At 44.9% G+C, this 26,022-nt stretch overlaps 1 protein-coding gene across 5 annotated transcripts in view; it reads right to left on the bottom strand.

The window, feature by feature from the left end:
• The window catches only part of Csmd2 (CUB and Sushi multiple domains 2), a 548,321-nt gene that overhangs the window by 18,062 nt on the left and 504,237 nt on the right, over positions 1 to 26,022 (bottom strand). For all 5 annotated transcript variants that reach the window (XM_046468882.1, XM_046468883.1, XM_046468884.1 and 2 more), the window contains 8 exons: positions 24,826 to 24,999; positions 18,571 to 18,744; positions 17,016 to 17,204; positions 8,576 to 8,749; positions 7,410 to 7,592; positions 2,931 to 3,107; positions 1,541 to 1,720; positions 964 to 1,137 (listed from right to left, as the gene is read on the bottom strand). In XM_046468882.1, coding sequence (XP_046324838.1) covers positions 964 to 1,137; positions 1,541 to 1,720; positions 2,931 to 3,107; positions 7,410 to 7,592; positions 8,576 to 8,749; positions 17,016 to 17,204; positions 18,571 to 18,744; positions 24,826 to 24,999 — 1,425 coding nt within the window. The remainder of the gene's footprint in view (positions 1 to 963; positions 1,138 to 1,540; positions 1,721 to 2,930; positions 3,108 to 7,409; positions 7,593 to 8,575; positions 8,750 to 17,015; positions 17,205 to 18,570; positions 18,745 to 24,825; positions 25,000 to 26,022) is intronic.

Here is a 26,022-nt window from a genome sequence, read left to right as displayed (position 1 = left end):
TGGTTTATCTTTGAGAAATATTATTTTCTAATATAGTACAATTTTCTTTTACAATGGCCTTAATTCATTATTTGCTTTGTGAGTGTGTGTGTGTGTGTGTGTGTGCGCGTGCGCTGGGGATTGAGCCCAGGGCCTCACTCATGCCAAGTATGCACTCTGACACTCAGCTATACTGCCACCCCCACCCCCGCAGTCCCCATCATACATTGTTAAAAAGAAATATTGGCAACTCCATTTTTCTCAATAGGAAAAGCAAGGTTGCTGAGTCCACACTCAGTGCTGAGACTCAGTGAACTTTCAATGTCCCCTGGTGGTTGTGTGAAGTTCAGAGGTATTAACCATGAACCAACTGCCTATGTCCACTTTTGGGCTGCTGGCCCTAATCCCTGCTGAAATTCCCAACTGAAACAAATCTTAGAGGTATCTAAACAGTGTCATGAGCATGTAATTTGCAGAATTACAAAAATGTCGATTAGAAAGGAAAAATAGGTTTGTTTATCCAAAGCATGGGCAAGAAGAAAAGCTTCCAGAGCCCATTCATGGGGTTGTCAAAAAAAGAGACCCACAGTTTACTTCTCTGGGGACCCTGGTCAGGAATCAGTCCTGGAATGGGCTTGGAGCTCATCAGGACAAAGCTGGGCCAGGTGGATAAAAGGTAGCATCTCACCAGAAAATCAGGGACCTTCAGTAGTCTTTTCCACGCAAGGGATTTTCCACAAAGATGGGCATGTTCCTAGCACTGACTGTCCCCAAATCTTTGAGTACTGCCCCCTTCAAGTGAAGAAACACCTTCCTCATCTGATTTAATTCCTTTCCACTGTGACTCCAGACAGTAGCGACAAACTCTTCCCTGGTCTGGGGCAAGGAGCTGCTTACTCTAGGCTTTCCCCCAGTGAAGCTCTGTGGATGGAAGGGAAGGAGCCATCAGACAGGATGCACCCCAGGTCCCTGTGAGCCACTTACGGAAGCACTGAGGCAGCTCTCCGGTCCAGGATCCGTTTCCTTCACAGGTGAGCACTGCTGGCAAGGAGAGCTGGTACCCTTCCAGGCAGGCGTAAGTCACACTGGAGCCCCACAGGAAGTCAGATCCCACCACTTTCCCGTTGGGGATGAGCTGAGGCGGCTTGCACATGATAGCTGAGGGGGACACCAGAGCAGGCGGAGTTCTGGTGCCATCCTGGGGAAATCAGTCCCCTGCCCACCATTATGTATTCTACTGAGTCCCCTGCACCAGCTGGGAGTCTGGGCCAAGCAGAAAGAATCAGAAAGGACCCCTCCTACTGCAGGAGCTCTGATCTTGCATCTGAAATGTGACTACCCTGTCTTGTCTCTGCATAACCTTCCCACTGATGTTCAAATCCAAGCCTTACTTTGGTATCTTCCATCTCCCATCTGACAATATTCATACAGGACCAGTCCTCACCTTGGACACTTTCCCCAGAGGATGGTAGGGCTCTCCCTCCCTTCTAGATACTCCAGGCCCACGTCTCACTTGTGTATCCTTTGGCCCTCTGTCCACATCTTCAGCCCTCAGACGCACCTTTGCAGACTGGCTTGGTACCATTCCATGTTCGGTCCTTGGTGCAGCTCAGCACAGACACCCTGTGTGACTCCATCATGTAGCCAGGGATACACTGGTATGTCACAGTTTTGTTGTACCTGAAGTCATTGCCCAGCCGGAGGCCATTGGCTGGAATCCCAGGGTCACCACAGTTTATGACTAGGGTAAGAGAGAGACAGTGTGGTTGACTCCTAGCCTGCACCCCACTTCTAAGCATTCCAACGCCATGCCTACCACTCCCTGCATGAGTCCAAAGAGGAAAAGAGTCAGATCAGTGACGTCCTGTGCCCTCCCAGCCTCCCAGCCTGGCAATGCCCATTATAAAGTCCACTGAGTCAAATCTCCCTGACTGGCCTCCCCACATCCCTGCTATCCCTGCCCACACCATCTTTACATACCCCAGAAACTTGGGCCTTAAAGATCACCCCTCTTATTTACAACCATCCTGCCAAGAGGAAGAGGGCTCTCACCTAAATGGGGCTGGGGCCCAGGGAGAGGGGATTTCTAGGTTGAAGAGCCTGATCTTTTTGTGGACCACATAAGACAGTTTGCCCACCAAGTGCCTCTTATCATCTGCTGTTGTGCCTAGGAGGCCTCTGTAGGCCAAATGGCCTAGAAGCAATGGTCACATCTCTGCTGTGGTATCAAGCAAGGGTGGATCTGATAAGCTGCTGGTCTCAGAGCTTGACACAGACTTCAGATGGGCTTGAAATCAGACTGGACTTAGGAAGGGAGAATGTTTTCAGATTCTCTCTCCCATCTGGGCTCCACTGTGTCTGACTTTCCGGGTAAAAGGGTCTGGGTGACCCCTGAGAGGAGCGAGGAAGGGAAGCCAATGCTCAGGAGCCAAGCCACATCGGGGATGGGCCCAAGGAGAAGGAAGGAATAAAGTTGGTGGATGGTGGCAGCTTTAAAGCAGAAAGGGAATCGGGCTGAGCCTGAGGGTTTTGAAGTCTCTGTCTCTCCTTCCCTTCCAGGGGTGAGATGATCAGATGGAAAGCAGCAGGTGGCCATCTCCATCCAAAGGTCCTTAGGTAGCGTGGGATTTCTTTCCTTTTACTTTTCTACACAAACTAGATAGAAATGTATATATTCTCACCCCTCTGAGCCTCAGTCATCCCATATCAGAAATGGGACTACTAGAAGCGACTTCATGGGGTTGTGGAGAAAATCAAATGACATATACATATCAAACAAAGCCCATGGCTCCTCGCTGCCACACACGCATGCTCAATACGCAGAAGCTATTTGTATGTGTCTTACTCTAGCTCAATCCCACCCCTCCAAGTAGTTTTTCCAGCCTCCCACGGACCCACTTCTTCAGCAAGGAAGGGCCAATTGCATGGGCCACCGCTTGCCTGGCTCTCACCTGTGCACTCAGGGTCACTGCCTGTCCAGGTGCCATTGACAGAGCAGTGCCGGCTGAGCAGGCCCGTGGCATAGTAGCCTTCCCGACACTCGTAGACAATGGAGCTGGAGAACACCAGGCCGTCACTGAACATGACTCGGGCGTTGCTCGGAGTCCCAGGGTTCCCACAAGAGATCACTAGGAAGCCAAAACAGCACATTATTCACCAGACAATGGTGGTGCCACCTAGGGGACTGAGGACTGCCTGGCACAGAAATCCCATGCTACCTAAGGACCCTTGGATGGAGATGCCCCACCTGCAGTTTTCCCATCTGATCATCTCACCTCTGGAAGGGAAGCGAAGGAGGGACAGATATGTTTGTTTGTTTTTTTATTTCTAAAAATTTTGTATTTTTTTAAAAAGGAAAAAGACTATATATTTTATGATTGTACTTAAAATTTTATAGTATTCCTTAATATTACCAAATATTCTATCAGTGCTTAACAACTTTTCTCATTTCTTTCTCTCTCTCCTTCTCTCCCTCTCTTTTTAAAAAATTTATTTTAGTTGTAGCTGGTACAATATCTTTATTTATTTATTTATTTTTATGTGGTGCTGAGGATTGAACCCAGTACCTCGCACGTGCAAGGCAAGTGCTCTACTACTGAGCTACAGTCCCAGCCCCTCCCTCTTTTTTTTTTTTTTTAACAATTGTTTTGTTTGAATCAGGATCCAGATAAGGCATCCATGGGCATTTGGTTGGCACATCTCTAAGAATTTGAACCCAGAGCCTAGGGTTCCCCCCTCCTATAATGGATTTGTTATAGAAACCAGGGGATCTTGTCTGCAGAACTGTGCACTTTCTGGACTTTGCTAACTGCATTGGTGAGGTGTCCTTTAAGATGTTCCTGTCCCCTGTAGCTCCCTGACATTGCATTCTACATTTTGGCAAAGGTCCTTAGGTGGCTTTCTCTTTCCTGATGCACTAGATTGGAAGGCGCAGAATTGTGTAGTTGCTTTCTTCTTCATGATGCTGAAGCTAATCAAGGGTTGCAGGTTTGCTTGTCTAATCTGGTTTTACAAAAGTTCCCCTTAATTTTTCACTTAATGGTTTTTAGCAGCAATTGCTGATCACTGACCAGATTCATTATTTCTTAAGGGTTAGAAAATGGTGATATTCTAATTCTGCATGAGAGTTCTTTAATAAAGAAATTTCACATCATCAAATATTTGCTTACCCTGAAATATGGTTCATAGGGGAAGATCAGATAATGCTTGATTCTTTTTATCAGACATCAGAATAACGAGTTTGTTTCCTAGCATGTTTCAAAGGTGTCTGATAGGTTTATTTAGGAATCATTTTGAACTTATGGATTTAAATCTATTTACCATGTTGTTATCCATTGTCATTATTATTCTTATCAATGCTCACATTATCCCATCTTTGGCCAATAGGAGTCTTCTAGTTGGCTCCTGGGTTCCTTTCACATGACCCCAGTTATCTTAGGTGGATTCTTTGCTGGAGTGATAAGATATCCTGTGTTTATCTTATATATTCCTTGCCTTAGCCCTAGAATCAAATATTTCTCCAAAGAACCTGGTTCCTTTCCAATGGAGAATGGGTTTATAGACCACAGTATGGACACTGAAACTAATCTTACTACTGATGCAGTCATTGAATCTAGATTTTACAGTGGTTAGAGCTGGAAAAATGACCATTTAAACTGAAAATATGTTAAGAGTTTATATTGATATTGCCAGCCCAAATTTAGAATGAGATTTTTCCTTGATTTCTTTATTTTTATATTGTAGCTCTTATATGCCCCAAATCTTGGTTCTTAGTAACAGTAAATAGTATGTGTTTACTTTATCCCATATATATTAAAGTATTTAAGATGTGATATTTTTAGAATAGTAATATCAGTATGGTTACTAACAGTATGATTGCTGATTGCTAAAAACAGCTGAAGAATTCTTTGCAATTCTTTGTCCTTGGGCTATATACCATAACAAATTTCACTTTTTTTTTTCAATCTAGTTGAAATAATTCTCTGGGTTATTTAATCACCAACTTGATATATAGTTAGGTTCTCTTATTCCTATTAAGATTTTGATATTGAGAGAATGCATGTCTCTAAGATGAAATTTAATTTTGTAAGTATGTACATTTATGTAGTCACAAATTAAAATCTACAAAATGATTCCTGTATAATGGGCACAATAGGCTTTGACATCCATTCATCCAACAAATACCTGTGCTGCCTACAAGTCCAGAGTACATGAGCCTACAATATAGTGTCCTCTGCCCTTGAGGAGCGTAGTCTAATAAGAAACCTACCTTGATAGTAGAGGATAGGAAAGGTAGCAGAATACAACAGTTATTAATATGGCATTATGTAAAAATGTGGATGTGTAACCGATGTGATTCTGCAATCTGTATATGGGGTAAAAATGGGAGTTCATAACCCACTTGAATCTAATGTATGAAATATGATATGTCAAGAGCTTTGTAATGTTTCGAACAACCAATAAAAAAAATGAAAAAAAGAAACCTACCTATAATCAGATGAATTAAAACATGAAATATGACATAATAAGTGTCATATTTAAATGGGAGTAGGGAGCACTAAGAAAGGAGTAGCCAACTGGGGCTGGAGATAAGAATCCTTAGGGAAAAGTAGGAGCTTTTCAAGAGAAGACACAGGAGCTGTAGATGTTCTCTCTCTCTCTCCTCACCCCTTCCCTCTCTCTAAAACATTCACTGTCAGGTCCAAACTCTTAATTGCCCAGTTTTTGACCCTGAACACTCCTGACCTGGTAACTGACTCTGCTTAGAATCTGAATGCATTAAACAGGACATAGGACATAGGTCATGGGGATGTTGAAGAATCCCTCTTTTGACTCGCCTACAGAATTCTACAGAAACTAACTTTGCAAATAGCATATCAGGTAAGGAAGGATTTTGGGGTGGATGAGTGGGAGGGGCCCTGAATCCATGTTTCCTTTCCTGGGCAGGTGTCCCCAGGTCTTACGCCAGGATGCCCCTCGCAGGACTGCTCCATGGCCTTTCCCAGTAGCCTGCTCTGTGCCTGCTGCCTCTCCACTCTTCCTCTGGGACTAGTTCTTTCCTGAGGTTTTTGGTCCTCTGGGGACTGACAAGCCTACTTTTCTCTGTCTCCTACTCCACTCAGAAATCTCCTTCCTTGCCCATTAGATGCCAAGGCCCTTCATAACTACTGCCCACATACACCCAGCCTCCTTTGCTTTGCCCCTTTCTGCCAATGTCTCAGCCCCTGGGTCAAACCCCAACCTCAAACGCAACACACCGTCTACCCTGCCTTCACCTAAGTGGCAAAACACAGTTGGGCAAACAGCCTGGAGCTGACTGCTCTCACTTTGAATTACTGACCCTAAGTAAGGCCTCGGCGCTGTGGCAATGACTTCCCTTCCCGTCCCCACACTACCTTACTAGATGGTCATTTCATACCACTCCTCTCTCCTCAACCTCACTCTGGCTGTTCAACTCACCTTCTGCCTACAAGAGTCCTATGCAGGCTGTTTGAGTACTAGCCATAAAAGGGGGACTCTACCAAGAGAACTTTTAGAATTGATTCCCCATCCCCTAGAAATTTAGGAGTGTGTGGAAAAATATAATTTCTCCCAATGGTGTGACCTTCCAAGACATCATTGAGGGACCACATGACTTTTAAAGGGTTTTAAAATTTTTTCTTTGTATTTCTTTTGGCATTTTGCCTGTTTATTTAACATAGTCTCTTCCCTTGGACTTCAAGTTCTGAGAGAGCGGGCTGTGTCGCAGTCAGTTCAGCTGCTGTGATAATACGACAGACTGGTGGGGCTCATAAACAGCAGAAATTACTTTCACAGTAATTTGGAGGCTTCTCTAAGATAGAGGGGCTGGCAGATTCAGTGTCTGGGGACAGCCTACTATCTGGCTTCGGGATGGTATATTCTTGCTTTGTCCTGATGTGGCAGAAGGGAAAGGGAGTTCTCTGAGGTCCTTTTTATAAGGGCTCTTCTCCCATTCATGGGGGCTCTGGCTTCATGACATAATTACCTCCCCAATCCCCACCTCCTAATACCATCCCCATGGCGATCAGTTCTCACCATGAATTTTGGCACAGGTGGGAGTAGAAGGAGCAAATGTTCAGACCATAGCAGTGTGTCTGTCTTAGTCACCCCTGTGTCCCCAGCAGGAACCACAGCATTTGCACATAATTGTTGAGTGAAACTATATGAGGACTGAATGGGTGAGTCTTTCGTGGCTTCCTCCTGCACCGTGTAGGGGAGGGTGTTTGTGTTTGGATCACTAATGAGACGAACCGAGCTCTCTGTTGATGCCCACTCCCTGTTTGCCAGGCCCAGGGCTGGAGCGGGGCCACGGGTTTCCCTATGAGGGCGGGTGCTGGGCCGGGAGTGGGAGCAGCAGGGGCGTGCTGGGGCTGGGCTAAGGGGAGAAGCAGAACGGTCACATACATTACCTCCACACTCAGGCTGCGTGCCACTCCACGAGCCGTTGGCCTGGCAGGTTCGCTCTGACGACCCCCGGAGCACGTGGCCGGCTTCACAGCTGAAGCGCATCAGACTGCCTGGAGCAAAGCTGTCCCCCAGACGGATGCCATGGGCCGGGATCCCAGGGTCCCCACACACTCCGGTGCTGGTGCCTGTGGAACAGAACCAAGCAGACGCTGCTGGTTTTGCATGGAATGAAAGGGAGTGGAGGATGAAAGGGAGAGTGGGATGGAGATGGGGCTGTTGCTAAGCGAAGCAGCGGGCCACCTGGGATGAGGGAGGTGACAGCTGAATGTGCCTGAGTTCTTTGGTCCATGTTGGGCTGGAATTCCAGTGGCTCCTTTTCCCTCTTCCTCACCAACACCTGTTGCTTCTGTGCCCTTCTCCATTTTCTAGGCCACGGTCTTGATTTAGATGTTCAAAATTTTTCAGCTTGAACTACTGCAGGAGCCTCCCAACTAAGTTCCTCTTAAACTCTTTCTCTAACCCAACTTCCACTTTATCCTCCAGTCTTGAAAACTGAGCAACCACTAATCATCTGACCTTGTATCTTTCCTGCAGAAACCTGTACTGGCTCAGTGCTGACAGGACAAAGCCCAGATTTCTTAGCATGACTTTGTCTTCTCAATAGCTCAGCTTGAACCTGGGCTTTTGTGTATCTTCTCTGACTTCTTAAGAAAGTTTTATTTTATTTTTAATTGACAAGTAATCATTATGCATATTTACAGGGTAAAATGTGATGTTTCCTTACACATATTGTATATTTCAAAATGGCTGAAAGAGGGTTTTAAAAGTTCTTAACATTAAGAAATGATAACTATCAGGAAGTCTTGGACTACTTTCAGAAGCTCATGAAGTCAAGTGTCTGGATAGGAGTGTGAATTCACAAAGTTGTGTGCTTCCTAATTTTGCAATCTCTTGACTGTATGGGCATGGCCAGAACTGACCAAGGTGGTGAACTGCACTCAGACCATCCAGGGCTGAAGTCCATTTAGGACCTCTTCTCGCTGCCCTCTCCACCTGTCAGGGGAGGAGCAGGGTTCCCACCCATCAGGCATGCTCACGCGGTGGGAGCTAGTCCACCTTCCAACAGCCTGTGTTCCCTAGGACCCCTTCCCAGTGCCAAGCTCCTTACCTGAGCAGTGGGGGAGGGAGCCGGTCCAGTGTCCATCCAGCCCGCACATGCGCGTGGCGTTTCCCACCAGAGTCCGCTTGCCGGTGCAGCTGTAGCGCACGACTGCCCCCACGATATAGCTGTCTCCGGACATTTGGGAATGAGGCGGGGAGCCTGGATGGCCACAGGACACCACTGTGGGGAAGAGCAAACAGCTCAGCAGCTTCTTGTGTGGGGGGCAGGGAAGAGGAGAAACCCTTGGTGTCGATGGGAGCAAGCTTCCTGCAGGCACACCCACTGGACACCCGCAAAGGCTCCAACCTGCCTGCAATGCCCAGGTCTGCACGGGGAAGAATAAACCCTTGAGCCCACCTCTCCCTGTTTCCTCACAGCCACAGCACATATCCAGGGGGTCTCTGGGAAGAGAGATGATTCACAAGGGAACATAAGATAAAGAGATCTACCATTTTGGGACCCTCTTGCTGACCATGGTTCCAGATTGAGGGCCAGTGACAGCCCTTTTCCAACCGCATCTGACAGTTGTCTCATCAATGGTCACTGAATTGTTCCTTTTACCCGAAAGTTCACTTTCCGGAAACACCAAGGTCTCACTGTGAAGGTGGTGGTAAAAGTGGGACACCAGAACTGAGGTGCACAAGCCAGGGCAGGGCCACACTACCACTGTGGTTGGGCTTGGCCTTCCCCCTGTCCTTGTCACAGGCTGTTCCTTTCATTCACTCAACACATCTATTGAGCATCTATTATGAGCTAGGCGCTATTCTCTGTTTTTTTGGGAGAACAAAGTCCACGCATACATGGATCTTATAGTCTAGTGGGAAGAGGCGCTAAAAGTAAGAAAATGAAGAGGTAATTTCAGGGTGTATTATGAAGAAAAGTAAAGTTGCCAAAGGAAAAAGGTGTTCAGGGTGAGGCACAGGTACTCTTTTTTGAGTGGGGTCACCTGAATGATGTGAAGGACCAGCCATGTAAGCTGAGGGGGAAGAGTGTTACAAAAGAAGGGACATGGGGTGTAAAGGCCCAGAGGACAGAGGAGCTTGGTGTGCTGGGGAACAGCAAGAAAGCCAGAGATGCTGCAATAGAACAGGTGAGGAAAGAATGTAAGATGACACGGGAGGAGGGGGTCCCTCCTGGGAACCAGATCATGGCACAGAATTTAGGTTTTATTTTAAGCATGATAGGAAACTATGGAAAGATATGATCCAGCTTACATTTTAATATGATTGATCATTCTGGCTGCTGTGTGGGGGAAAAATCCAGGGTGGGGCATGAAAGAAGGGGCTGTTGCAGTAGTTTCAGAAGAGATGATAATGACTTCAACTAAATCTTGAAACCTGGTGGGAGATCCTTGTGGCCATAACTGGTTTCCAGGAAGGGCAGAGTTCTTGACAGGGATGCTGATCAGGACAGACAATGCAGGGATAACATCTGGGTTGGACCAATGCTGTCCCTGGTGATGAAATTGTGTCAGGGCACATTGATGACATGAATAGGTCTTAGGTACCCTCACATCTCATTGTGGTCTTAAAGTGTGTCCAAAATGCTTCTAAGTGCTTGTGGTAGGTTATCTGCAAAGATTCTCACTAACAATTCCACTCATCAAGGGCTGGAGCCTGTTTCCCCTCTCTTTGGCTATAAGCTGGGTTTTTGATCTACCTTGAATAATAGAATGTCATGAAGGGGACCTTGGACCAGTGGTAGCCTCAGTGGTCTAGCAACTTCTGCCTTCATGTCTTGGAATATTAGTCCTACCATATATGGAATCTGGTGTAGACTGCTGAATGAGAAGAAATCATGTGGAGAGAGGGACCAGGTAGAGAACAATCATAGTGTCTCAGATCACAGCAAGCTCCAGGATCCCTGATATGTGAGTGAAGTCATCTTGGATTTTCTAGGCTCTGTGGAGCCACAATAGCCAATGACGTGTGGAGTGGAGATGAATGTTTCCACTAAACCCTGCCCAAATTGTCAATCATAGCAATAAAATTATAGTGGCATTAAGCAGCTATGTTTTTGGGGTGATTTGTTACACAATAGATAACTGAACACAATAAATATGATGTTGGAGGTCTTGAGGGTGAGGAGTTGTATACTGCACAAATCAAGGCTATGAGCTGTGGTGACAGTGGGCTAACTGTATGCAGAGATGGCACCAACAATTCTTCCAACCCTGCACCTGCATGCCACTCTTCCCGCTCCAAGAAATGGAGTCTATTATTTCCCTTTCCCTTTAATCTGGGCTGGCCTTGTGCTGCTTTGATTGACTAAATGTGGTGGAATGAGGTTTGAGGAATTCTGAACTCTGTTCTTCAGAGATCTGATAACTTTTTCCTTTGTCCTGGAAAAACAACCTTGTGGAAGAAGACAATGACAGTCTGGTAGAGAGAGCAGCCACATGGAGAGATGCCACATCAAGAAGAACAGCTTCCTCCTCAGCCCACAGCCAGTCCCAAGTGCTCTGAGGGTTGATTTTGTGTGTCAACTTGACTAGGTTACGGGGTGCCTAGATGTTTGGTCAAACATTATTCTAGGTGTATCTCTTGAGCGTGTTTCTGGATAATAGTAACACTTGAATAGGCAGACTGGACAAAGCAGGTTTCCCTCCCCAATGTCATTGAGCTTCATTTAATCCTTTGAAGGCTTAAATAGAAAAAAAAAGAGTAAGAAAATTTTCTCTGCCTGGTTGTTTTCTAGCTAGGATATCATCTTTTCCTACCTTCAGACTTGGACTGGAACTTATACCATTTACTCTCCTGGGTCTCCAGCTTGCTGAGCCTCCATAATTATATGAATGAATTCCTTATGATAAATCTCTTCCTATCTATTTATCTACCTATCTATCATCTATCTATCTGTCTGCCTATCTTCTTCCTGTTTCACTGAAGAACCCAGACTAATATACCAGCTAAGCCTTACTTAAATTTATGACCTATAAAATTGTGAGAAAGCAAGAACAGGTGGTACTAAGTTTCAAGATCAGAATTGATCATTAATTCAGTGAGTTTCAAGGATTTTGCTATTTATTTCTTGAGATAACCCTATAGGGTGGGCACCATTTTTATCTCCATCTTACTGATCAAGAGAATAAGAAATGGCAAGGACATGTAAGTTACCCAAGGTCACAGACCTATTCAATGACAGAATCAGCTCTGGAAACCAGTTTGCAGGGCCACACTCTTATGCATGCTAATGGACTTCCTTCTGCAATTCTATTTTAATGCAACCAACGAATTCTCTTCTTCTGAAAGCAGTGGAGTCTCCAATTTTCATTTAAATGCTTCTATGATTATTTATTAGTGATTTCTGCACTTCCCTAAATTGTCCAATTTAAACTCTCTAATAGTTTTTCAAATATATTCTCCTTAATAGAAATACAACATATGTACAGAAAAATACAATAATCACCAGTGCACAGCTTAATGGATTGTCATAAAGTGAACACATAATTACACTCGTTAATGAACACACTCATTATACCCAGATCAAGAAGTAGAATACTGCTAGCACCTTAGAAGCCACCATGCTCTCTACCTATCTCTGCCCTTTCCACCTCCCCAGAGTAAACCACCATCTTGACTTTGTACACCATTCATTAGTTTTGCTTGCTTCTGCAAATTTTTGTGCATGGATTGAATTTTATGTAAATGGAATCATTGGATATGTATTTTGCATTTGGCTTTACCCCCTTGGCATCTTGCTTGGAGAAGCAGCTATGTGGATGCAGGAGCTCATTCATTATCATTGCGATGGAGCAGGGCTTGGCAAACTTTCTCTAGGGGCCAGATAGTAAATATTTTAACCTTGGAGGGCCACATAGGGTCTCTGTTGCTTATTTTTCTTCTTCCTTTAAAAAAATGCTTTATAAATGTGAAAACCATGAAAAGCCCAGAGTCATAGAAAAACAGGTCATAGGTTGGATTTTGCCCTAAAAGTTAGACACTAATAAATATTTGCTCTTGCTCAGGCTTTTAAGGTCAGAAATTTGAGGATGGTTCTGGCTCAGGATCCCTCATGAGGTGGTGCCCAGGATGCAAGTTGCCCTTGAAAAGCTTGACAAGGCAGAAGTGGCAATGTGTTTTACAACATAGCTTTGGAAGCCACTTCTACCACTTCCACCATGTTGGTCACAAGACCAAGTCTGGTACAGTGTGAGAGGGTACATGAATGCATGAGTCGTGGAACTTTGGGGTCATCTTTAAGGCTGGCTGACACATCATTGCATGAATACGCCACATTTTATTTATCCATTTCATATAATCATTTAAATTGTTTTTACTTTTGGACTTTTATGAATAATACCCATAAGAACATTTTTGTTTATGTTTATTGGCATACACATGCACGTACTTTATGTTGGCTAGATCTCATGATTTCTGGATAGTACCTGGATGCTTTTCTTTCTTTTTTTTTGGAAAAAGATATTCTTATTTGGCTTTAAAATTTTCCTGACGAAGGTTTGAGGAGAGTGTTGTATTGTGGGAATATCTAATAATCTCTGAGAAAGCACATGAATTTTTATTTTATTTTTTTTGGCAATGACTTGATCTAAGCTACCCAGGTATCTGTAAAGTCAGAGGAATATATTCTATTGTTTGGTTCCCTTTCTGTAGTTTGTCATTTGAAAGGATGAAGAAGTTAATAATAATATTTGTGACAAAAGATAAAATAATGACAATACCATTTGGCTGCTGTGGACAAGAAAAAAGAAGAAAAAGATGTATGATAATGAGAGAAACAACTTATGTTTGGAGTATATTTGCATAAAAATCAAGTAGGCAGAGAACAAAGAATGTGAATAGCTGCTGCTACATTTCTCAATTGGCAAAATAAAGTTTAAAAAAAAATTTTTTTAAGCTGGGCAGGGTGGCACACACTTGTAACCCAGCCACTTGGGAGGCTTAATCTGGAGGATCAAAAGTTCAAGGCTAGCCTCAGCCATTTAGTGGGGCTTTGTCTCAAAAACAAAAACAAATAAACAAAAAACATAAAAAGGACCAGGGATGTAGCTCAGCAGTAGAGTACTTGCTTAGCAGGCATGAGACCCTGAATCCAATCTCTTATACTGGAAAAAAATGTTTTAAATATTCAGGCTGGTTCCAAATGAGGTCTTTTGGGTCATGTCATTGACTCTCACTGCTAACTGCAAATTAAATGAAAATGTGTACATGAAAATAGACAAAATAGGTACTTAGCAAGCCTAATAATAACAGACTTTCTTGAATTACATAGAGTACACATTTAACAGGGGATTGAAAAAAAACCCCATAACATTATAATTAAGCAAAACCCCAAAATATAAATTAGGAATTAGTGGTTGAATGGGCTATGCCAAGTCCCACAGCAAAAAGAAAAGGACCCTTCACTGTTCTTGTCCCCTGAGTATGAGAGCTGCACTCTCCAGATACCGCCTTCCACTGTCTCCACCGCTCTCCAGCTCAGAAATAGACCCAGTCATGCATTTTCTTTGGTCCCTGCACATCCACACTCATTAAAGCAGTTTTCCTTCACCTGGAAGGAACAGAGGATTTTCACTGACTAGCTTGATGTGGGGTGGGGTGGGGGGATGTTAAAGTCCTCTATAGTTTGCCACAACCGTATTCACAGGTATATCTACATCTTCTAGATAGAGAGATGTGGTTAGCCCCAAAACAGTGTCATAATAATCATGAAGCATCAGTGAAAGGGTTTCACTGGGTGGGGGTGTCATCAGGGATCAAAAGAAAAAAACAGATAAGCTGGACTTTATTAAAATTAAAAAATTTCATACATCAGAGGACATTATCAAGACAGTAAAAAGACAACCCACAGAACAGGAGAAGATATTGGCAAACCATAGATCTGATACGGATACAGTATCCAGAGCACATAAAGACCAGTTTTAACTCAGATTGACTCAGCTGTACTAACAACCCAATGAAAAATAGACAAAGGACTTGAATTGATATTTCTCTAAAGAAGGTAAACAAGTAGCCATTGTGTACTCACACAAAAAATACTCAACATCATTGGTCCTCAGGGAAATGCAAATCAAGACCATGAGAAGAGATCACTTCATACCCACTGGGATGGCTATGATGAAAAATTATGGACAATAACAAGCTCAGGTGAGGATGCAAAGAAATTGGAACCCTCACATGCAGCTTGTAGGAATGTAAATGTAAATGTTGCAGCCCCTTTGGAAAAGTTTGGTAGTTCCTCAAAAAATTAAACATAGAGGTACCATATGACTCAGCAACTTTACTTCTAGGTATTTACCCAGGAGAACTGTCAACATGTGTTCACACAAAACACTTGTACACAAATGCTCATAGTAGCTTTCTTCACAATAGCCAATGCCATAATTGCAATATTATCTCCTGATGAAGCATAAACAAAATATGGTATATCCATACAATGGAATAGTATTTGGTCATAAAAAGGAATGAAATACTGATATATGCTAAGGCATAATGTACTTTGAAAATTATGCTAAGTGGAATATTCCAGATACAAAAAGCCACATAGATAATAATATTTTTTTGCAATGTCTATAATGGGCAAATTTATAGAGACTCAAAGTAGGTTAGTGATCACACAGTGATAGGGTGGGGTGGGGGGTGGGGGTTAGAAGCTAAAGGATTTCCTTTGGGGGTGATGAAATGTTCTGGAAATAGCTAGTGGTGATGGTTACAAAACTTTGTGAATGTAAAACTTGCTGGATTTGTTTGTGTTCAAGTTGATTATACAAAACAGGGCCATTTATGTCATATCCAACTAAGATGGAGTTCAGAGGCCAAGGGGAGGACACTCAGTTTGCATAGGACCATTTGAAAAATGGTATCACCAGCCCCATATCAAACTACAAGGGCCTAACCATAACTCCAAGATGACCAGTCCTTCCTAGCAACTCCTGGCACTCCCCAGTCAGAACAGAGTTCTTGCGAGACACTGACAGCACCAACGAACTTTCAGACCAACTCAAGCTGCCTCTGGATGTACCAGGGGCCATGGTCTCTGTGTGTCCCAAACTGCCATTCTACTTCTTGCCTATTATTCCCAGCTAAATCCTTGGCTGTGAGATTCATCTCTGTATTTTGATTTCAAGTTGACATCATCTTTAAAAGAGTGAATTATATTTCATTGAAGGAAAAAATGCAAATGGATCAAATCCTCCAACTGAAGGAAAAGATTGTTCGATAGGTTTAAAAGGTAACGATAAAATGTTTTCTTCTTTTGCAGAAAGAATGGTTAAAAGAAAAAGGACAAAAATATATCATATACTTACTAAGCAAAGGAGGAGGGTTATAAATTTGATATTTATCAGTATTAACATCGGATAAAAGAAGCCTTGGGGGCAGAATGTGATGTAGGTAAGGTCATTTTATCATGATAAAAGCTTTATTTTTACTAGAAGATAAAAGCTTTATTTTTACCAAGGACTTTAAATCTCTGCTGGACCACTGTACATGGGTGGATGTGCATTCAAAACCAACAACTTGTTGGTCAAGTTCAACAGCCAGGTCAGGGTCCTCAAATAGGAGGACTATGTGCAGAGGGTCGCTGTACCAGGCTCCTATCATCCCTAGAGGCAGGATTTTAAGAAGAGGAAGCCCCCGGGCTGGAGGGCTCCAGAGTGTGTAGGACAGGGCTCCGCTGAAGGGCTACCACCAGCCCTCAGAAGTGTGTCTTCAGCTCTACCCCTGGGGGGATGGGAGAGAGTGATCACGGGGCTCCCCTGGGGACCCAGAGGAGAGTGTGGGAGAACGGGTACTGCTCTCATAAGGACACCGAGGCTCTTAACCAGAGGTTGGTGGCCTGAGCACCTTGCCCAGGTTTGGTTCCATGTTGTCCCCATAACTTTTTCTAAGACAAATGGATGCAGTTATTATTGATGGAGCAGCTTTTATGTACCACCCGATAAACGGGCACTCTGTGGATTTTCTCACTGAGTCTTCTAACAACCCTCCGAACAGGGATGAGTGAGATGTCCAGCCATGAAGAAGCCGAGGCTCAGGGAGGGCAGCTAACTTCTCCTGAGCCACACAGCACGCTCAGTGGCAAAGCCAGCTCCTCATCCAGGGAGGCCCTGCCATGGAGCCTGTGGGACTTCGTTTCAGTCCTCCAAAAGAAAGGGGTTCCTGTGCTGCCTTTCTGGAAATCCCGGGAGGGCTAAAATGAGGAGATGGTGTCCCACTAGGCAGTCATTTCTGAAGCCTGCAGAGGTTGGGGGCAATACTAAGAAGAAAGGGAACAGCGAGGAGAAGCACATGAGTTGGTTTGGCAATGAATCCAGCAGGGGCTCAGTGGGGGCCCTGCTATCCGAGGAGCAGCCAGAATGACGGTCACGGTGATGGAACACGCACTTGCGTGAGCACACACCCACACCCACACCCCCACACGCACAGGGCCCATCTTTGCCATGAACCACCCCATCAGTCACGCTGAGCAAATGACGCCTACTTACAGAGGCACTGGGGGCGGGGACGGTCCCAGGTGCCGTCCCCCTGGCAGCTGAGCACGGGGGTGCCCAGGAGGTAGAAGCCGTGGTTGCACTGGTAAGACACGGAGGTGCCAAAGCTGAACCTGTGTGGGCCACTGGCATGGACTTGACGGATGCTGTTTTCTTGGTGCCCAGGATCTGTGCAGTTGATGACTGTAATCAAGAGGGACAATTAAGAGGAAGGAAACTCAATGTGAAGATTTTTTTTTTCCAACTTTGCAAGGAGAATTCACAAGTCAGACCAGCCACGCATTCCCAGAGCAGCAGAACTCCAGGCTGAAGCCAGGTGTCAGAGCTGATCCTCCCCAGGAGGGTGGGCTGGACCTGAGGCTACTGCCCTGTCCCCGCCTAGGTCCCTGAGTCAAGGGATCCATCCTTCATGTCCAGCTGGATGGCACCTCAGAGAAGCCTGCCCCTCCTCATGGAGCGAGGCCCTCCCCTGCACAAATTGTACTGCTGACTTTCCCGGCCTGGGTTGTGACTGGTGCCCGCATATGTCCCTTGGGGACATGGCCCTCTTGCTCGGAGTGCTGGGTCCCTCACACAATGTGGCTCCCACAGCAAAGCTCGTCCACAGCAGGTAGGGCCTGGAAACTGTTTTAATCAATTCTGTGAGTGCTTCAGGGAGACACTAATCCCCTGAGGATACAGTTGACTTTAAAATGTTAAAGTGTTTCCAAAGCAGCTTTACTTAAAATTAGGGTGAGATTTTAGAATAATGACAGTATTATTCATAACCTCTAATATGTGCTTTTGCTTTCAAAACACCTTCACATTCATTATCTAACCAGAGTCTTTTTTTTTCCTCTTTGATAAGCCTTTAAGTATAAGGTACTTATTGACGAGACTCTCAAGACTTCAGTGCTTTACTGCTGTAAAAAGCCTTTAGAAGCTTTAGAAGTTACTTCCTAAATAGTTCAAATAGGGCCAGGATATCCTCTGCCCAGTTTGCCTGTGGAGTCTTTGGTTTCCTCTCTGTGCCTCTTACACACCAGCCCTAGCCCTTTGTCTCGACCCTTAAATTCCTCTGTTATTTTTCTTTCCAACTCTGCTGCTTTAAACAAATTCATCAAGAATAGGGCTCCATTGAATGTGGTTACAATGGAGCTACAGCAGCTAGTGTGCAACCATGAGGAAAGACCAAGATGTTGCTCTGAACCTCACTGAGCAGCTACAGAAATAATACTACTTTTAGATTTCTTGCTTATATGAGGAAAAGTAAACCTGTTTGCTTATAAAAGAGTATGGCTTTATGGGATTATTTGTTCTATGAAATTGCCAACAACTGAAGATTTAGAAAAATGAAGCTAAGTCTTGCTTTCCATATAACCCATGAAGAAATTTTACATGGCCATATCTAGGGGTCGACAGAATTTCCACTTATGACCCTTCTCTGTCTCAAGTGTTCCCTGAGTCATAATAACATAAGGACTGAAGGTCCCGGCTTTTGCTCCTGAGCTACAGAACCACAGAAGGTGGAGGTAGTGAGAGGTAGAGGGGGACAGGAAGGGAGACTCACTTCTGCAGGTAGGCAGCATGTCACTCCATTGCCCGCTGGCCAGGCACTGGGACCTCGCAGCCCCCTCAGCCACATACCCAGGGTTGCAAACAAACTTGACCACATCGTTCAGGTTAAACTGGCTGCCGTGAGTGAGACCGTTGATAGGATTGCCTGGGTGTCCACAGGTGATTGCTGGAACCCAAACAGAAGACGGGTAAGCCCCCTGTTGTTCCACACTCCCCGAGATTCAGCCTCTTCTCCCTGGCATGACATTCGAACGGGGTCTCCATCCTACTCCAGGGCAAGCAGGACTTCGCCTTCAATGGGGCAGTGGTCAAGGTGGGGAGAAGCTCCATGAGCCCGCGCGTTCACTGCGAAGATCTGTGAAGTGGCAGCCTGGGAGAGGACCCTCCAGTTTCACCAGGTGGGCGGGGGGGCTTGGCCCCCTCCCCAAGGTTAAAAACCATGAGCCTGGTGCTTAGGATTACAACCCTCCGGGATACCACCTTTGAAGGCACAGAGACAACAAAACCTGCAAAGGAAGCTGAGGAATGGTGGGAAAAGGAGCGAGCATGGCTCAGGAGGAAGGGGCAGTGTCATGGAGGCCAAGGGCAGAGCTGCAAGGCATGCTGGCACCCCATAGGTCAAGTAAGATAAGGACAGAACAACGTCCACCAATGCATCCGAAGGGGCACTGGTGACCTGGCAGTGTCTCTTGGTCTCTTGTAGGCTCTCTGACTCTCACATATTCCCAGGCCCTGTTCACGGAGCAACAGTAGCCGAGCAGCTGCTGCCACCAGGTACCATATCCTGTATCCCCACACAAGGGCCTGGAGCTGTCTGGGTCCTGGGTCACTGTCTGCTTCAGAGCTCCGGCTGCCATGCCTTGGACTCCCATCCCACAGCTCCTGGGCAGCAGGGCCCTGAGGACTCTGTGACGTGGTCCAGGACCAGAGCTCCTACTGCCTGGGAGGTTCTTTCTGGTTGGAGCAGAGAAATGGTGGGGGCGTAACTCAGATTTCAGTGGCCCTGGCTGCCAATGTGGGAAGAGGTGGAAGCAATTTGAGTAGGCAAAGTTGTCAAGCAGTAAGTTCATGCGACAGTTAATTTCATGTGTTAAATAATGAGGCCAATCTGTGGTACCCAGATATGTGTTCAAATGTTATTCTCAGTATTTCCGTGAAGGCATTTTTTTTTAGATGAGTATGACATCTAAATCAGGAGATTCTGAGTAAAGTGGATCATCTGCCATAGTGTGGGTGGGCCTTGCCTAACGTGGTGAAGACCTTGATAGAAAACACCTGACTTTCCTGGAAGACGAGAGGCTTCTGCCTGCAGACTGCCATCAGCCAAGAACAGCAAGGCCCCCCTAAGTCTCCAGCCTGTGCTGCAGATTGTGCACTTGCCAGCCTCCATGGCTGCATGAGCAGTTTCCTCAAATAAACCCCTCTCTCTCCAGACACACACACTTCCTGTTGGGGCTGTTTTTCTTGAGACCTAACACAGGCTGCAAAGGGGAAAAGGGAAGGCATCACCAGGGGAAAGGAAGGGTCCTGCTAAGGCATCAGCACTCAACAGGGGCTGGCCCTCTCGGACCCCTGGTTCTTAATTTCTTGAGGGCAAGACTATGACACACTCCATTCTCCACGACACCCAATACAGTGCCTGGAAGTCCTGGGTGCTAAGGAAAGTTGGTTGAATATGGCTGAGGGAAGCAATAAAAAAGAAACAGTGAGAACGGAGGAGAGAGCGTTCAAGACAGACTAAGCTCACCACGGAGGCTGGAGGGAGGGAGACCCAGAGCCTAGTGGAGGGACAGCCCTGGACAGGGAGAGGGATTCTTCTGCTACTAGGGTGGGAAGGGCAGGGATAGATGCGGATGAGATGGGTGGGGAAGCAGGAAGTAGAAGGGATTATTGTCTATGGCTTCTATCATCTCTGCAAAATAGAGACCGGGATGATCCGATTACCTAATGGTGGTGGGGTTTATATGCATGAGCTCATTTCATCTCAACAGGCAGGGTCATTATCCCCATGGGAAAGAGACTATCAGGGGAGTTGAGAGACTTGTTCGGGGGCTCCGTTTCCAAGGGGCTTATCTGAGTTCTGAGCCCGGCTTCTCATTCCAGGCCAGCTTTGCCACTTTAGCTAGTTCCCCAGAGTATAGGCAGGGGTGTGGAATGTGGGTCTTCAGAAGGCTGGCGAAAGCATGAAGCAGCCGTGTGGGCCCAGGGCAGGGGAGCTAAGGAGGGCAGTGCAGGAGGGAGGGAGGTCCGGAGTCTGGTGGACGCCGGGGAAAGTGAGTTTACATGGACAGCAGCCAATGCAGGGCCTTTGACAGAGTAAGCACCCCCACAAGTCTCTTCTTTTACTAGTTTTTTTTTTTTTTCAAACCAGGGATTGAACCCAGGGGTGTTCAACCACTGAGCCACATCCCCAACCTTTTTAAGATTTATTTTGAGGCAGGGTCTTGCTAAGTTGCTGAGGCTATCTTTGAACTCGAGATCCTCTTGCCTTAGCCTCCGCAGCTGCTGGGATTACAGGCGTGCACCACTGCGTCCGGCTTGTTCTTTTACTTGCCTTTCTCCTCTAGGTAGCATGCCAGGCTCAGTGCTCGAGAAGAGAAAGGGGCCAGCATAAGGGATCCTGGATTCTGTGATGTGTCAGGGTGGCAATATCACCACCCAGGTCACTGTCATCACTAGGCTGGCAGCAGCAGCAATAGGGTTCTGTTCTAACCATTCTCGTGTATTAATTTATTTAATCCTCAGGACAGGGACTAAGGGACTGGCTTTTCAGAGCTGATGAAATTAGCACCCACCCAGTGCATGAGCTGCTTGGTCTGCAGTCATATAGCACGTGGTGTCTGGCTGGAGCTGGGTGTGCGCCGGGTGGTTGAGGCCCTCAGCTGTGTGCCTGCCTCCTCACTGTGCCGCCTGGTAATACCACCCAGGCCTAAAAACGAATATCTTTAGGTCAGGCAGACATTCTCCATCCAGACCCCTGCTCTCTCCATTATTCACACAAGAAACCTCTTCATGAACATTGGGTGCCAATTTCCTGAAGGCATTTGAATTTGCATCTTCTCATGAAGCTGAACATGGTTTGTTTAGATGTATCTGAAGGTGTGACTGGATACCAATGGGTCTTGCTTTCTGTACATTAATAATTCTTAAGCCACCACGAGGACTACTGTTCATGCATTGCTTAAACAGAAAGTCTTGTGATTTTTGTTATGCTTTAGATATGAGGTGTCCCCCAAAAGCTCATGATTGAGACAATGCAAGAAAGCCCAGGGATGAAATGATTGGGTTATGAGAGCCATAACCTATTTGGTGCATTAATCCACTGACGTGGTAACTGCAGGCAGGTAGGGTGTGTCTGGAAGAAACAGGTCACTTGGGGCATGCCTTTGGGGTTTACATTTTGTCTCTGGTGAGGGGAGCTCTCTCTGCTTCCTGGTGGCCGTGTTCTGAGCTGCTTTCCTCCTCCATACCCTTCCACCAGGATATTTTGCCTCACCCTGGGCCCAGAGCCATGGAATCGGCTGTCAGTGGACTGAGACCTTTGAAACTGTGAGCCCCAAATGAACTTTCTCTTTTCTATTTTGTTCTTGCCAGGTCTTTTGGTGACAGTGATTAAAAAGCTAAAATAACTTTATGGCCCTATCCTGTACAGGAAAAGCCAAATAAAGACAAAGATAAAAATGAAGAACATAACCCTCCACTTTACATAAATCTCACTTTAGGGAACTTTAAAAAGTGAGAAATTATCCAAATTGCTTCCAGGCAGTGGAGGATAATGGTGGTTGCCTAAATCTAAAAGTTGTAGATTAACAAGAACAAATGAAAGTACAGAAAACCCACACCTGCAGAGAAAACAGAGAAGGCTACAAACTTTAAATGATGCGAAGTAGAGAAATAAACACTAAACCCAGGTACAGTGTGCCAGAATTAGTTCTACAACTATAACCCAATAGAATGCAATAAAATAAAAGAAGACCTGAATCTACACATTCACAGATGCACAGAACACCTGGGGAAATTGTCTTGGAACAGTCAACTCTAGAGGCATTACCTGGCTAAAATATTAGACTTTAAGAATAAAGGAAAAAAAATAATCAGGACCCCCAGAAAATAATTCAATAGCTTATAAAATGGAATCAAGCCAATCTTATAATTCTAAACGTTGGATACATAGAAATGGCAAGGAGAAGGGTTGTTACCAGTGGCAGTGGCAGGGGAGACAGGGAGATAGTGTTAAAGGGTTCAAGGTTGTAGTACAAGTAAGATCCAACCCACAGCATGGCAACTTCAGTTCACAGGACTGTACTGTGCAGTGGAAATTTCCTAAAGCAGCTTTGGGTGCTCTTCCCACAAACACCCGAAGGGAAATAGGTGAGAAGATGGAGATGCTAATTACATGGAGTGTACTAAGCCTTTCATTGGATCTCCAAACATTCTGTAGTTCAGTTTGAATACATACAATAAAAACGAAAGTGTGAGAAAAAAAAAAGAGTAACATGCTAAGCAAAATAATGGTGGAGGAACACTTTTTAGACAGTCAAAGCAATAAGGTGGCCAGGGATTTTCCAATCCAGCTGTCCTTCAAGTTTAAAGGTACAGAAAAACAGTTTTAAATATGCAAGAACTTGGGAGAATATTATGCAAGGAATCTTATTGAAGAATCTACTAGAGACTGAGCTTGACCCTACTAAGAGATAACTGGGAAAACTTCAATAGATTGGGTGAGCTTCTGATATATTTAATTATAGATCTAGGAGTAAAGGTGGGGGGAAAGATAGAATATATAAATACTGTCATAAATATTTTATGTCCTGACAAAGTAGGAATAATCCAACTAAAAGTGAAAGGAAAGGGGAAAAGGGAAAGAACATAGAATAAGCTCATTGTTGTATAAACAGGTAAAAATTGATAAACTACATAATAAAAAGTTAAGTCAGACAATCAGAGCTAATGGCATTAAAATGTTACAAGTACAGAAGTAAGCAACAGGACAAAGATTCAAGCTTTCCTAAATACCTAAAGAAATGAAAAAGAAAGCAAAGAAACACATCTTACAGAGATATACTATACTATTTTACAATACTAACTACATAAAGATGACAGAATTGAGACCAAATGGATCAGACCTATCAATACACATGAATGAGTTTAACTCATAAAAGGAAGATTTTCAAGTTGACTCACGAGGCAAGTTTAAATTCAATGCTGTGCATGAGAATCACACTTGATTTAAGAGATTCATCCACCATTAAATGGATGGTCAAAGACCATATCAGGAAAAAGAATCAAAGTAGGAGTTGGTGTAAGCCTGATATCAAGCAAAGTAAAACTTCAACTAAAAAAATGTTATCAGTGATGAAGAAGACAGTTTTAAAGGCTAAAACCCACAATTTGACATTCATGCCAATAATTATGAATATCTATGCACCCAATAACACAGCAATTACCTTTATTTAGCAGAAACTACAGAGTCAAAGGCAGCCTCAGGAACTTAGTGAGGCCCTAAGCAACTCAGAGAGATCCTGTCTCTAAATAAGACACAAAAAAGGGCTGGGGATGTGGCTCAGTAGTTAAATGCCTCTGGGTTCAATTTCTGATAATAAAGAAAGAAAGAGAGAAAGAAAGAAAGATACTGCAAGGAATGCAAGAAAAAGTGGAAACACACTGATAATAGGAAACTTTAAATATACATCTTAGGAAAAAAGGCCAAGTAGACCAAAATTAGCAAGAATAAAGAGGACATAAGCAACATGATTTATGAAATACATATCTACATGACTCTCTCTCTCTCTCTCTATATATATATATACACACACACATACATATATATATATGGACAGAGAGATACTATAATACCAAAATTACAGACTTTCTCACAAATGATAAACCTTCATTATGAGACTCTCTGAGATACAATTAAAACAGGTGATCAAAAATAATTCCATAGGTTTAAATACTTATGTCAATAAAAATCTATACAAATGAAAGAATGAAAGCAAATGAATTAAAATCCCAACTCTGAAGCTAGGACATGACTATTAAGGCAAACCAAATCATAGGGAAGAAACAATCCAAGTGAAAGCAACAATTAATGATGTGGACAACTGAAAACAATGGAGGTCATGATTACATCTTTGAGAAAGAAAAAAATAAAAAAAGGATAACTCTACGAATCTTCTAGCTAATCTAAGAGAGGGTCCGTGTTGAATCTGAGCCGGGGACTAGGGAGAGCGGGTGACATACTTACGCACACAGAAAGGGGTCTTGCCCGACCAGTGGTGGTCCTGCTGGCAGATGCGCACTGACATGCCGATGAGGCGGAAGCCGGCGTTGCACTGGTACACCACGCTGCCCCGGTAGTTGTAGTTCTCTCCGTTGATGTGTCCGTTGACGATGGGCTCAGGGGTCCCACAGTGTCCAGCTTGGGTGGGAGATGGGAAAGAAGAAATCAAAGAGGTGCTTCCAGAAAATGAGACAGAGCTTGGTCAAGGTGGAGAGCGACAGGGATGTGGGGGGAAAGCACCGAGTCCCAAACACCCTTCACTTTTCCCAGCTCCCCCTGAAAGTAGCAATACAGGAGTGACTTCAGGAATCACAGTCATGATAGAAATGGTCTCGAGGGCATGGCAACCCCCAATCGCAGGGTTGCATCCCAAATGGCCACCTGTTTCTGAGTTTTTTTGCTGTGTCTGCACACATGTGGGAACTTACCTGCCTCAGAGATTGCCATGGCTTAGATAAGTTCCTGGAAGGCCCCTGTGCTGGGCCCCCATCCCCAGCCCACAGCACTGTTAGAAGGTGGTCAGAAGCCGTAAGAGGTGGGGCCTATTGGGGGAAGTTAGGTCACTGGGATGCGGGGTGCTCTTGAAGGGGATATTGGGACCCTGCTCCTGTCCAGGTTCTTTGCTTCCTGGACGCCATGAGGTGAGCAGTTTCCTTGGTTCCAAGTTCCCACGTGATGTTCTGCCTCACCACAGGCCCAGAGCAACAGGGCTGAGTGACCATGGCCTGGGACCTCTGACACCATGAGCCATGAACTTTCCTTTTTACAAGTTGGTTACCTTAGGCATTCTGTCAGCGCATGGAAAGCTGACTAACACAGGGGTGTCTCTCTTTCCCATCAACCAGCATTTACTGACCTTCAACCTCATGGAGGATGCCACGGTCTAATTAAGGCTGTCAAAGCCTAGTCGTACTAAAAACACCATATAAAAACATGTGGTTTGGCTAATTTTCTTTCCTTTTTGAGTGGCACTTGGGTGAGTTATCTTTATTCAATGGGGTTTGAGTAGCAGGTCTTCCTGGCATTCTGTTGGCTCCTCTATTGGCTTCCTTTGGCGCTGTGTGGAAATAACCCATGACTGTGTGCTTAACAGGGGCTTGAGAGGGTGGGAGGGCAGCACTGTCCACCCAGGAGAGATGGCCCAACTGGTTCTGTGAGGTT

This window comes from Marmota monax, unplaced genomic scaffold (assembly GCF_021218885.2).
Source record: "Marmota monax isolate L192 unplaced genomic scaffold, Marmota_monax_Labrador192_F-V1.1 WCK01_AAM20220418_F8-fsc00008, whole genome shotgun sequence".
NCBI classification, from domain to species: Eukaryota; Metazoa; Chordata; class Mammalia; order Rodentia; family Sciuridae; genus Marmota; species Marmota monax.
This window is presented reverse-complemented; position numbering and strand designations above follow the sequence as displayed.